Source organism: Corvus hawaiiensis, chromosome 3 (genome assembly GCF_020740725.1).
Source record: "Corvus hawaiiensis isolate bCorHaw1 chromosome 3, bCorHaw1.pri.cur, whole genome shotgun sequence".
Lineage (NCBI taxonomy): Eukaryota > Metazoa > Chordata > Aves > Passeriformes > Corvidae > Corvus > Corvus hawaiiensis.
Genome location: NC_063215.1, coordinates 16,050,359 through 16,063,765, shown reverse-complemented (window position 1 = coordinate 16,063,765; position 13,407 = coordinate 16,050,359). Strand labels below are relative to the sequence as shown.

General features: G+C 39.0%; 1 protein-coding gene across 5 annotated transcripts in view; it reads left to right on the top strand.

Annotated features, from left to right (window-relative positions):
* Positions 1–13,407, top strand: part of ASAP2 (ArfGAP with SH3 domain, ankyrin repeat and PH domain 2) — a 90,938-nt gene that overhangs the window by 25,169 nt on the left and 52,362 nt on the right. For all 5 annotated transcript variants that reach the window (XM_048296557.1, XM_048296555.1, XM_048296556.1 and 2 more), the window contains exons 4-5: positions 9,808–9,882; positions 11,464–11,513. In XM_048296557.1, the coding sequence (XP_048152514.1) occupies positions 9,808–9,882; positions 11,464–11,513 (125 nt within the window). The remainder of the gene's footprint in view (positions 1–9,807; positions 9,883–11,463; positions 11,514–13,407) is intronic.

Below are 13,407 nucleotides of genomic sequence, written 5' to 3'. Positions count from 1 at the left end.
TTAATACTGTCTGGTGAAGAGCAGATCTCTGTAAAGTGCTGCTTCTTCCTAATATGCTTCATATTGTTGAGGTTTGAAGCTTTTTGTTTTTTCCTGACTAGCAAAGGAAACCTAATGGTCCTTGAATTTGGTGTCTCAATAGGAAAATAGTTTCCTTCAGCAGGAAATACATATGAAAAAAAGATGTGAACTTCATTATTGCTTGCAAATGCCATATTTACAAACAAGAAATCTAGAATAATGAAAAATTATAGATTTATATAGCTTTGCCTATTAGAAGTTAATGCCACTAGAATAAATTTCTTGTAACTGGTCACTTAGAAAATCTGTTCATAAATTCACTGATTGAGATCTAGTTTTCAAAAACGTTAAAAGGATATTGACCAGTATAAAAAGTTTTGTACAATAATTGGAAATAATTTGGGGTACATTTTGTTAAAGTCATAGCCATATGTGCATTCTCACAGTGAGGTGACGTATCCAACTCTGAATGCTTTCAACATATTGACATTAAAAACATCCCTCTCCTCCTCCTCTGGTGTTTCCAGATATATTACAACCAAAACATGTTTTGGTTGTAAATATTTTCATCCAAAATGTAGCCAGGGCCATGCAACCTGCTGCTGTAAAAAAAACATTCTGGAAGGTACTCTTTAAATAGACCTATCTCTGGAGTTCCACAGGGTGCTGAATTTCCACAGAAGATTTTAACTGAAGTGAATGGGGAATGTGCAAGGAAGTGAGAGGACGTGTTCAAACTGGAACAGGTGCCAAAGCTATTAACACTGGCAAAGCTTTAGGGCTACTGTCAAGTTTTGCTTTGTCATATATTTTACATTTGTTTCTAGAAGCTGACGTGTTCTGTCAGCTCTTGGCCTGGATGGTATTTAGAGCTGTAGCTCGAAAGTGCTTCTGCACAAAGATTTTCTTTAAACTTGTCCTTAGTAAGGTAGAGGAAAGCCATTATAAAGTTGTTCTGCTTTAACAGGAGTCTTAGGTCTTTGTTTTCCCTAATAATTTTAGAAGTTTCCTAAAAGACTTTGAAGTTTTTATCAAGGCATCAGTGTTTTAAAGTATTTCAATAGCAGCTGAAGTATTTTTGTTTTTAATCCAAAAACCTATGAACTATTCAAGTTAAAGTTTAGGTCTTGAGTTTTTATAAGTTTGCTATGCTGCTTTTATATGTGCACTTTGAAATAGTGCATAAAACTCCAAAAACCCCCACCCCAACCTTTGTATTCTTCTTCACTTCTGAAGTGATTTATAAATATATCTTCAAGAAATGAATTGATATTTTCTGTGTACAAGATCCTTGTAACCACTCATTTTAGCCATTCTAACCCAGTTTGCATTATTTGGATCACTTTGTGATGTATACTTACAGTTATTTTCTTTTGCCATAGCTCTGATATCAACTTACAAATTTTTCTTCAACTTCTGTTTTTTAAGAAGATTGAGCAATCAGTTCGTCTTTTTGGTAGTGAAAGATCTGAAATTACTAGAGGCCATTTTCAGAGGTAACATACCACCTTTTGTGGCAAGTGTGATATTGCTTCTTGATGGCAACCTTGTTCCTAATTCCTAATGGAATTGGAGCACCCGCTAGAGTAGTAGGAGTTCCCAGGTAGGTTAGGTCTGTATAGCACTTGCTTATAGTGTTAATTACTCTGTCTTCTTAAATATAGTACCAAGGGATAAAGGTGTGGGTCTTAATATGAAAAATGTTAGCAAAATGAAAGGCTCATTGCAATATGTTTGCACTTTAAATATTTTCTCCTTCAAATCCTATTAAATTGCTACACTGAGAAGAAATAAAATCTAGTTGTGCATCTTTGTCAACACTCCTTGAAAAGGGTTTTGATCTGTGAAGATGAAGTAGCTATTTAACAAATACCATTTTCTGTATTTGTTGTTGTTATACATACTCTTGTCCTTTCTTTTTCATTTATATAAATTTAAAGCTAATGAAACAGTCTGGATTGAGAGGAGTGGATCTGATATTTCCACTTTGTGGAAGGTAGCTGCGAGTAAGAGATTCTATTTTCAATTAATAATACTTGGGTTTTTAGTCAGAAAAAATGGAAGAACAGCAATGATATTTTTCTGACCATATGCTCTTGTTTTACTTACTTTTTTAAAATGTAAGAAGAAAGAAAATTTGCTTAACTGTAAAAGGTAACAACAAAAGTGAAGGAAATATCTTTTCCGTGTTATGTAATAAAGTTGAGAAATTTATGCCCAGAATTTTCTTTGTTTAGACCAAGGTTTTAAAAAACAATGTTTGGTGCCGGAACCTTCGCAAACATATTTTTGTTTAGAAGGACTCATTTAAGTCCATGAAAAAATTCTACAGGTATACGTATTTGAGATTGGAGTATTGTCTGTGGAGCTTAATGATTTAAGTTGTGAGGTTTCTGTTTTACATCAGTACACTTAAGGAAAACTTGGCTAACAATGAGAGGAAAAAAATAAAGAGTACTGTTTGACTTACGCTTGTAGAGATATAAGCCAAGATCTAATAATTCCTCCTTAGCAGCATGGGTTCAGCTCCACCTGGAACCACATCTTTATTTTTTTGCCAAAGAGTATTGATCCAACTGGAGGAAATTTGGAGGGTAGTAATAAAACATGATTAGGGCTTCAATAGATTGGTTTATGAAGAAAATTTTGAAGAATTTTAAATTTATGGTTTGCTTCACAGATAACTCTGTGGAGCAGGCAAATAATAAATTGCATGTAAATGGGATCTCACTCTGAAAATTTAAGGTGAAGTGTCCCAGAGAAAGTGATAGAAGCCTACCACTTAGGTCTTTCAACCTAGGTTAGAAAATGTGCAGTCTGGAATTCTCCACTGTCAAGGAAAGAGGGCTAGAATAACCCCAAGTCTCTTCCTTCCTTTGCTTTTGCAACTCTTCATTTTATGCTTTTAAGATTTCCTGTGAAATACTTCCTAATAGAGAAGTTCCTAGTTTGTAGTTTGAGTATTGGTGGTGGTAACGGGGCTGTTTCTAAGTAGTACATGGTGGCAGCACTTGGTATCTTGTGTGAAGGCATTTTTTGAGGCAGCTGTGCCAGCAGCCCCATGTGGGCACTTAGTAGTGCTCAGTTCCTGTTCTGCTGGAGTAATTTTCCCTGTGGCATAATGAGTGGTAGGTGATACCCCAGCTCAGTCACACCTGTGCTGCAGGGGAGAGGGGGTGAGGACAGAGGAAGGGCAGCACTGTGACCTTGTGCGCAAGGGGAAGGCACAGTGTACAGATGGAAGTTTGTGCCACCAGTCTTGGTTACACGTTTTTCTGAAGTCTTGGGCATAGATGCTAAAGCTTAAAGTTCACACAATGTCTCATCTATAGTGGGTGTTCTGATTTCCACTTTCTCTCTGCTGTGTTGATTGGCCTTGTCCTACTGATGCTCACGTCACTGGGAAAATTATTGGAAACTATTAAATCCAATAGCACTTGCCATAAAAAAAAGAAACAATGATTTGTCAGCAGGCGGTACTGCCATTATCTGCACACACCTGAGCTCATTGATGGTAGAGAAGCCCACAGCCAGGTACAGGGACTGCATCTAAAGTTTAGTAATGGCAATAGGAGACATATCTGCCTGAATTTTAGTTTAAACTGAAAAAGTTTTAAGTTCTGCATGTTAAGAAAAGTATTTAACTTCTGAAGTATACTGAAAAGGCGCTTTTTTCCCCCTTTTTGGTTGGACTTAAAAAACAAAACCCTACAGAAGTACTGCAGGCACCAGTATCCTAAGCTCTTATGGAAAAGAGCTTTACTTTAAAGGAATCAGAAGGGCTGGCAAACAGCAAACTTAAATGTTTAGCCATAGGCCCTTAAACCACTTGAACATCTTTCCCCTTCACAAATGCTGGCTTGCTTGTTGCCTCTATGAGCACTTCTGGCAGCTATGTGTTTTGTTTATATGTAATCTCCCCTGCCATTTCTTCTTTTCTGAGCGTGCTCCAACTTAGGAAGTTTTAATTTTTTACCCTGTCATCTTGTTGGAAACTGTCAGAGGAAAACCGCAAGTACCAAAGCAGCAATGTTGGAAGTGGAAACGAGGTCAACTGTTTTTTTTTTCTTTTTTTTTTTTAACATACAGAATTTGCTAGTGTTTCTCTGAGACAGGATTACTCTAATTTCTGTGAAGATTTCCTGCACCTTTGTGTATATATATTTTTAAATAATATTTTAAAACATAAAGTAGTCAAAATATAGAGGCTGTTGCACACATTCTAGCTCCTTGTACTCTGCACAGAGTAGGAACTGCAGCATATTAATGCTTCTCTGCGTGCCAAAAATGGGTCTATATTTTTAGATAGCTCAGCTTAAGATACTCAAGAAAGAGCAGAAAAACATGTAAGATCTTTCATCTGTATATTTCTTGCTGACTTATAAATATGAAGGAGTATGATTCATCTAACTGGGTTAATAATGACAAGTTCATGCATTATGTGTGTTTACTTTTGTTACAAATAGAATAGGAGCATAGGGAATACAATAGACTGATAATAATGTACAGGTGATAGCACACAAAGGGAATTAATTTGAATAGGCAAACATTCTCTAAGCTTTTAAAAAGAACGTAGAGTTTTTTTAAGTTGCTTTGGAGTCCAGGCCATGTGATGTGAAATTCTAGCAAATATCCATAACGGTTTGGGAGTCTGATTGATGTTTATATGAGTATGTTTGGGATAATACTTTAGATGTTTTTTTCTTTTCTGACTTAAAGAAAAATCAATTGTCTTGAGTCTGCTGTTGAGAAATACTTTGTTCTTTATTTCTGTCCACTAAACCTGAAGAATAATTAAATGGAGTCTATGAAAGTATTGATCCTTAAGTTAGAGATTTGACTACATCATACTAATAGAATAACAAAGTAGAAAACTTTGCATGGAATGATATCTTGGAAGAGACCTCTTCTGCTTTTCCACCTGAATAACCATTCTGGTTGTGCACTTGCAACTTCTAGAAGTGTCTGGGGTTTTTTTACCTAGGTTTTGTGTTGTTTAAACCTTTTCACTTATCTCCTGTATTTACAACATAAAATTTTATTACCCTTGAGAATGGTTGTGTTGATATGCGCCTGTGGTAGTACTGCTGGGGACTTAGGATATGGATGGTTTCCAGCACTGCCAGCTAAGCTTGTGTACATGTTGCTCATTCAATTTTTACATGAAGTACTTAAAAAAACCCAAAGCAATGCAGAGCTGAAATTTAACTTGTTGATTCTGAAGGGCTGTGGTTGAGTCCTGCAGCTTGTTGGAGAGGAGAAACAGTAGGGTGGAGGAGGAGAAATGTGATTTGTGTTAAGAGTTTAAAAGACATTTCTTTAGCCTTCCCATGCAGAGACAATCTGTGTAACCTTTAAAATTAATGAAGGTTCACTTTTACTAGTGGCTGAAATTTCAAGCAAATGCAGTAAGGTAGTTTCTTTGAGGAGGAAAGATGGGGACATCAGGGCTTTGCTTGTTTAACAATAGCTATTATGTATCACCAAGTCTGTTTTAGTGAGGTCACCAAGTAACTACAAGGTGATAATATTTTGTATTTTTCAGTTCTGGGAAGACTGAACCATCCATAACTGTAAATATTTTTTCCTTAAAATTTTAGGTTTTTTTCATCTCTGGATGGGTTATGCTAAAAAAAGACTTCGATGTCCCTGACATTATTCCTGAAGAAATAGAAGCGTTTGTTCCTACATGATGCAAAGTTCTTTCTGTAATTTGAACATCTGAAATCCATCTTCATATAGGGATTTCAGAGCTTCTTTAAAAAAAAGGCATTTTAAAACAACAGCATAAAATACCAAGAAAAGAAATAGCTTATGCAAGGGCAACTTTAACTGAACTGCTGCAAAAGTTATTCTGATTTTTTTTCTCATCGTGCTATTCTAACGTGTTACAGCGGGGATTACTGTAACACGCATATATCAAACCAGGAGTCCCGTGGAAAGGAAATATATATGGACAGATTCGTGGTAGATGTCTCAGAGATGTTTATTTCTCCAGCCGCATGGCCGGGGCTCTCCTCAGGAACCTGCAGTCACGGGACCCGAGGGTCCTTGGCCACACCAGGGAACACAAACCAACCAATGGGGAATGAAGCTGACCAGGGGCAGGGAAACGCCGTGCCTCCCCCCCAGGGCCCCTCTCCCAGGGCTACATGGCAGGGGGAGGGACCCCAACACCTCACCCATTTTATTTTAATAAAAGGAGAATGAAAACAACTGGATAAATATAACAAGAACAGTTTCAAGACAAAACAAGCCACCCTCCTGAGTCTTTAAATGTCTAAACAGATTCTGTGGAACATCTTAGGGCTGACAGAAGGGAGACAGAACTCTCCGGGCATGTTTTGTGGGGAAACTGAGACAGGAGAGGGTTTAATTTCTTCCCTCCCTCTTTTCATCCCCCCCTCGGCATCGGAGAGGAATTGTAGGGAAATGGAATTGTATAGGGAAGCCATGGGGTGAAAAACGGATTAGAAATAAACGGGGGATGGGGTAAACTTAGGAAGGGGTTCATACTGGGTATAGGGTAAAAGGGGGAAGTAGGTTGTGGGTAGGGAAATTGCTGGGATGGATATTGTTTATAATTTTGTGCATAACGGCTGCCTTTGACGGGAACACCTCCAGGCCCAGTAACATTCGCTGCTTGTAAACCCTTCTTTCCTTGCACTATATCAAATTGTACAACTTCCCCATCTCCTACACTTTGCAGGTAATTTTTAGGGTTATTCCTTTTAATGGCAGTTCTATGGATGAATAGATCTTCCCCTGTATCATCTCGTGTTATAAATCCATAGTTGTTTTTGACATTATACCATTTCACAGTTCCTGTGATTTTCGTTGCTGTAACTCTTCCTATCACGTGCTTGCGTGTTCGTCGTGGCTGCTGGTCCCATGTGGCCGCCGCCTCGCCGACTCCGACGTCTCGGCCGGGCCCCCGCGTTGGGGCTGCTCCGCGCTCTCCGAGCGGCGCTGCTCCGGCGCGTGTCTGGGCGCTGCGCGGCCCCGCGTTGCCATCGCCGCTGGCTCCGTGCCCTGTGAGCGGTTCCGCTCCGCTGGCTCCACGCTGCTTTGAGAGCGGCCCTGTTTCAGCTCGGTGCTGCGCTGCGCGGCTTCTCGCGTCGCTGTGGAAACCGCCGCTTCTCCCTCCGCAGGGCTCTCCGAGCCGTGTGCTCAGAGCGGCCTGCCACGCCGATGCCCGGTTCCTGGCTGCTCGTGGCCCACGGCACCCGCGGCGCCTGCGGCATCGCTCCCTCACTCGCGGTCGCGTGGCCGGGGACCCCGAGACAGGGATGGGGTCCGCGATAAGGCGCGCGCTCCCGAGGGGGCCGGGTGCATCCAGCGCAGGCACCTCCGCCGGCACGGCTGCAGTCACGTGCTCCCGGGATGGCGGCCGCGCGGCCTCGGCCGCAGGACTATGGCCGTCCTTTGCTTTAGGGGTAATAGGACCATATAAATGCTCCTGAATAGCTTCACTGACCACGAGGGATCCACGCAAGGGTTCAATCACTAATGCATGTTCTGTTTGATCTTTCATCTCCCACAAGATCTCGTGCCAAAAACACTCTTGACTAGTTCCAGGGGGTTCAATATCAAAAAGTAAGTCTCGAGAAATATAGAAGAAATTTTTGAAAAGCCAGTTAAAAAAATGTTCTAGATCTCCCGGTTGCATTACTTTTTTGTTTTGTTGTTCAAGGATTCCTTTTACTTCTAGGTACATTTTTTTCTGTGGCTCAGAGAGCCCCATTTCCCACGATTCTTCCATAGTCCAGAGAGAATATCCAAACCAAGATGAGAAGAGAGAGGTCTAGACTGGTTATTTTACTCATGAATCTTCCTCAGGGATCGGTGTCTTGCCCGCATTCCACCACCAGTTGTTACAGCGGGGATTACTGTAACACGCCTATATCAAACCAGGAGTCCTGTGGAAAGGAAATATATATGGACAGATTCGTGGTAGATGTTTCAGAGATGTTTATTTCTCCAGCCGCATGGCCGGGGCTCTGCTCAGGAACTCTCAGTCACGGGACCCGAGGGTCCTTGCCCACTCAGGGGAACACAAACCAACCAATGGGTGTAAGGACTCTGGTGGGTTCAGTCTGGACAGGGCGTAGACGGTCGGAGACGGACGGCGACGGGGACGGGAGATCTCTATAAGCAGATCTAGGAACATGCGGTTTATTGCAAAGGGCGTGGGTATAGGGGCACTGCTTAGAGCTGCAGCTGGCAGCTCTGAGCAGGCCCAAGAGAGCAAGAGAGTAAGCGGGTAAGAGAGAGAGAGAGCGAGAGGAATGAGAGTGAAGAAGTGTGTGTGAAGAGAGAGTAAGAGTGTGTAAGAGTAAGAGAGAGAGTGAGAGTCAAGAGTGTGTAAGAGTGGAATACTGAAGTCCTGGTTACAATACAATAAATCATCTTCTATACTGAATATTCTAATTGTCACTAACCAATCTAATACAAGATACAAATCCTATAGCATTTACATACAGCCTATAAGAGTTCTTATATTACCATAGAGTGTTACATCTTAACTTCTAAAAACTACTCTTTGGACCCCTTCTGTTGAGCTAGTAGGGTCTGCTCTGACCCTTGGACCTGCCTGCAGGCAGAGGGTATTGTTCAATCAAGAGGGGATTACCTTCAGTCGGCCATACCATTGTTTTCCAGTTGTTCAGTAACTAAGACTTGGTATTTCAAAAGTGGCTTTCATTTTGATGTCGCCTGTAGTTTTCATATTCCCAAAATCTTTTGTCAGGCAATCATATTTATAAGGCTTTCCTGTTTCATCTTCCCCAACAAATGGGGAACGAGGCTGACCAGGGGCAGGGAAACCCTGTGTCTCGCCCCCAGGGCCCCTCTCCCAGGGCTCCATGGCAGGGGGGAGGGACCCCAACACTAACGTATTCTGGATTTTGCTCCTCAGAGCAACCAATCCATTTGGTTTGGTACAGTTTAAACACTCTGCCTAGACATTATGGCCCATACCTTGAATTTTTTCCCAGAATCAAAAAGGAGTGGGTATGCAGTCTTTCCGTAACTGTTTTATTCCTACAGTCTTTGTTCATTCTTTTTCCGTATCAAAACATTACGGATACTTAACTAAAACCATGATTATTTTACCATTGTCTTAATTTGAAATAATTTTAATCTTCTTGAAGTACTTATTTTCTCTTGAATTACTTACATACTAAAGATCTCATAAAATTTTTATTTCCAAGTTCGCATGAGATGAATAAGTCAGATGTATTGCTTCTTAAAAACAAATGGAAAATATTGGAATGGTGGCTATCTTACAGCCCAGCATTCTTTGTCTTTATAACTTCTCTCAGAGTAAGATGCCATGTATTGGGAGAGTAGCAAATATGTTTAATGGAATAGTTCTGAAGAGGCTGGAAAGTGAACAAGGTTAATATAAAATATGCTCATGAACTTAAAATTATCAGTGCTAGAAAACTGTATGATTGTTTTCATTTAATTTAAACAGGGAAATAAGGCAATGTAAAAAATAGTGGTCTTACTTTGCAGTCACTGTTGGATGAGATGTTTATAATCAGCAATAATTCTGGAGGTTTCCTGCTGGCTTGGGGTATAGTGTTTCCAGAGTGAGTTTAATTAACTCACGTTGCTTTCATCTTTGATTACTGGTTGTGCTGATAAACATCTCCATAAGGCAGGGGTCGGAAAATAATATGTAAGATTTCCTTGTGAAACTTTCTGAAATGTGTGTATTACGACAGTTTATGTTCTGTGTCTAAAAATATTAACTGATTTGGTGTAATTTTCTTGTTACAGATTCAGAATATGAATAACATAATCACTTTTCCATTGGACAGTTTGCTGAAGGGAGATCTGAAAGGAGTAAAAGGGGTATGTTTTTCTTCCTATTTATATATAGGATTATTCTTGGTACAATAGATACATTTAGCGAGTGTATTAATATTATGTGTTGGAAGGCATAGGATACTCAAATAACATGTTAGCTCAATAAACAAGACTTTGGGGTTTTTGTTTGTTTGTTGGGTTTTTTTGTGAATTGAGTCATCCCTTCTGTTTGTGGTTTCACATACCACGTGTTCTTGACTCCGTATACAAAACAACATTTGAGAAGCTTTAAAAGCAGGGCTGAAATATAGAAGGTAAGCAGAGAAAGAGATGTAAGATTTAGATATTTACTTAGTTGAGCAAAGGGTAGCACTATATTTTAAAGGATTATTACTAGTATATTTATTTAGCATTCTAAACTTACCTGGAACTATTAAGAAACACGCATTAGACTGTATGAGCATAGGAGTTTTCTTGAAGAAGCTGAAATCTATTTGTTTATGCCTCAAGGACATTTTCTATTTGAAATAACAGCAACTTAGGACTCAAATGATGATATGTTTTTAAAAAATTTCAGAGCCTATGGCGAGCAAATTTACTGAGCTTATGCTTTGTTTACTAGTGAGCAAACAGGAAGTGACTGGCAGCTATTGTTCTAGGACATTGAAGGAAGGAGAAAAATATGTACATAGACTAAAAATGGTTTCTGTAAATTACTGGAGGATAAATAGATTATTTGGTAAGACAGGCTTATTATCTTTGTATTGTTTGCTTACCACATTTCACTGTTGTTCTTCTCTATGTCAGAATAAATACATTTATTACAATACAGTGTTGCACCACTGGCTAGAAAATATAATCAAATGCTGCTTTAGTTAATTTAATAATTATCTCAATAATTAACTAACATGTAAGAATTAGTTCCTAATCTGTAATTGCAAAGTTTTTCCAGTGTCTGACAGTTAACATTTTTTTGTAGTTGTCTGTTCTCTTGAACTTCATCAGAATTTCAGCTCTTGCATTTTCAGACATAAGTGAAATAACTTTACAACTTGTTAAGATAATTTCATTCAAATTACCTTATTCAGAGGAAAGAAGATAAAGGAATTTGGAATATAAGTAATTCAGAATTCTCACAGAATTAGTTATGCTGAGCCATAAGGCCTATACTGTTCCCATTAAGTCAATGGAAAATTGATTTTTTAAACTCTAGTGTGATGCATCAAGTTCTTAGCCAAGGCTATACTGCAGCCTCAGGATAGGGACATTTTTCCAGTAGAGCCGGAGATAGAATGATGAGAAAGTAGTTACTTTGATTAATAGCAGAGTATGGTCTTGGGATAACATGTAGTTATACCTTTTAAAGAGTAAAATGGAGCTGTAAAAATCATAGCAAAAAGCATCCTAGACACACTTTTAAAAACGTGAGTGTATTAATTCTCTTCACAAGATTGTTTTTCCTATGTGCAAGATTGCTTTTGCACAGCCCTTAGGTGAGCTGTTAAGAAAGAGTGAAGTCCCTTATTGTTGCAGGCACTGCAAGTGGCCAAGGTGTGTCTTCATTGTTAGAGCCGCAGTATTTTTCATGTAAATATCTGGCTGTAATTTTTTCTCTTTTCTTGACAGGACCTGAAAAAACCCTTTGATAAAGCTTGGAAGGACTATGAAACAAAAGTGTATGTATCTTTTAAACTTTTATTTAAGAGAGAAATGGAACTGAAATCTGTAGAGGTTATTATTTAATGCCAAGATTGGATGCTCTCAGCAGGTGCATGTACTAGAAGTGGATGTACACCTCTCTGAGGCTTGTAAATTGTGTCTTATGTTGTGGATCTAACCCAGCTTAGCAAATGCCACTTGTTTGAAGTTACCAGATACACTATATAAGCAGCTGTAAAATAAGTTTATAAAAATCGGAGTTTTATATCCAGCTAAATAAATTGCATGAGTCAACAAAGCTCAACACCTAATATCAAACACAATTGATTCCGGTTCCTTGCAAATCTTAAATGGTTCAGTGCCCTACATCTGGGACAGTTGTTTCCAGGGTTGGCCTGGTCAGCTGTATCAGCACAGCTGACGGTCTCTGAAGTAGAATGTTGTAGTGAGTTTTATTTCACATTACAGTATTATCTGGATTATGACTGTCAGCTTTGTGTCACGTGTATCTTTGTTCCTCTGAAATAAAGCTGCCTTGTATCAGACCATTTCTGATGATACAGGTCCAGAGGAATCACGTATGATGACACTATTTAACATAAATAACTTGCAGATCCACAGCCAACTAGACTGGCTGAAAATCTAGCACCATTTGTATATTTTTTTCAACTGCACAAAATTATAATGATTCTCTGGTGCCCACTGAGTTAGTCTGTCTGAAGTCTTCAGAAATTATTCCTGTAGCTGGTTTACTCGCAAAAGCAACAAGTTAGCTAAATTTCATTATTCTTTTTGGGAATAATAATGAGGAATACTGCTTTCCAGCATCAAATTTTGAGGAGGATCTGTGTCGCTTTTGGTTTTTGAAACTGCCTAGCTATAGCTGGATTTTCATAAAAAGACATTCTGAATTACTGAGGTAAACCTCTGGTCTGACACTCTAAATCCATGGGATATTGTGATGGTTCCAGTGTTTATGTTTCTTACACCAGTGAGCAGTCTCATTTGGTGCCATACCAGTTATTGACTGTTGAAGTAATTAAGATTTCTAATCATTGCCTATGGCAGCAGTTGATCTCTGAGGACAGACCTTAAAGAGTAGTCCTATAATTTAGTCTGCTGTTGTCTACCAGTGCTTGATTGCTGGATCTGAAAGCTTGTTTACCTGTGTGTGACTATTCATACTGACATCCCACGAAGTTTATGTGCAGAATTTAAAATAAATTTGTGCACTGCTGGGACATCCACCAAGAGCATTTGTATGTTACTACTGAACTAAGATCTGGAGTGCTTTTAGGATTTCTGATCTAATGTTCACTAGGATGAGTGTGTTGAAGTGATGTAAAGATTTGTACTTGATCATTGTTTTGCTCAGAGCTGATGTTTCAGAGTCAGATATTTCAGAAACATTTTCAGTTGTTATTTAATTTAATTAAGTACTTGAGAATTAAAAAATCTCCTTAGAAAATGTATCTCTATATCTGGGGATTTTTATTTGAGGTTATGGACATATTGGAAATGTTGCTCTGTGTGCTGGGTCATTCAGGACCTGAAGACGTGATGCTGACGATGTGTTTTCTGTCTCTGGGATGGAATCCATTGCTGCTTGTACTATATAATGAGATTTTTTTCTTTTAACTGGCAATCCTTTTGAAAGCCTGTTTTATGACTTTGCTTTCAAGTAAGACATTTGAGTTTTGATCTGAAATGGGTTTCTTTTTCCACACTTTCTGCAAGATTTTTTAACAAATGAAGCAGACCTCCTTGACAATGCTCATTCTAAGCCACTTATGCGTCAGGTTATTCAACATGCCATAGTCAAAGGTAGCACATACTCATCAGGAAATTCTTTCAGATCCATGAACCATTTTTTTTTGGTATTTCTATGTGGTGGGCTGGTACAATTACTGA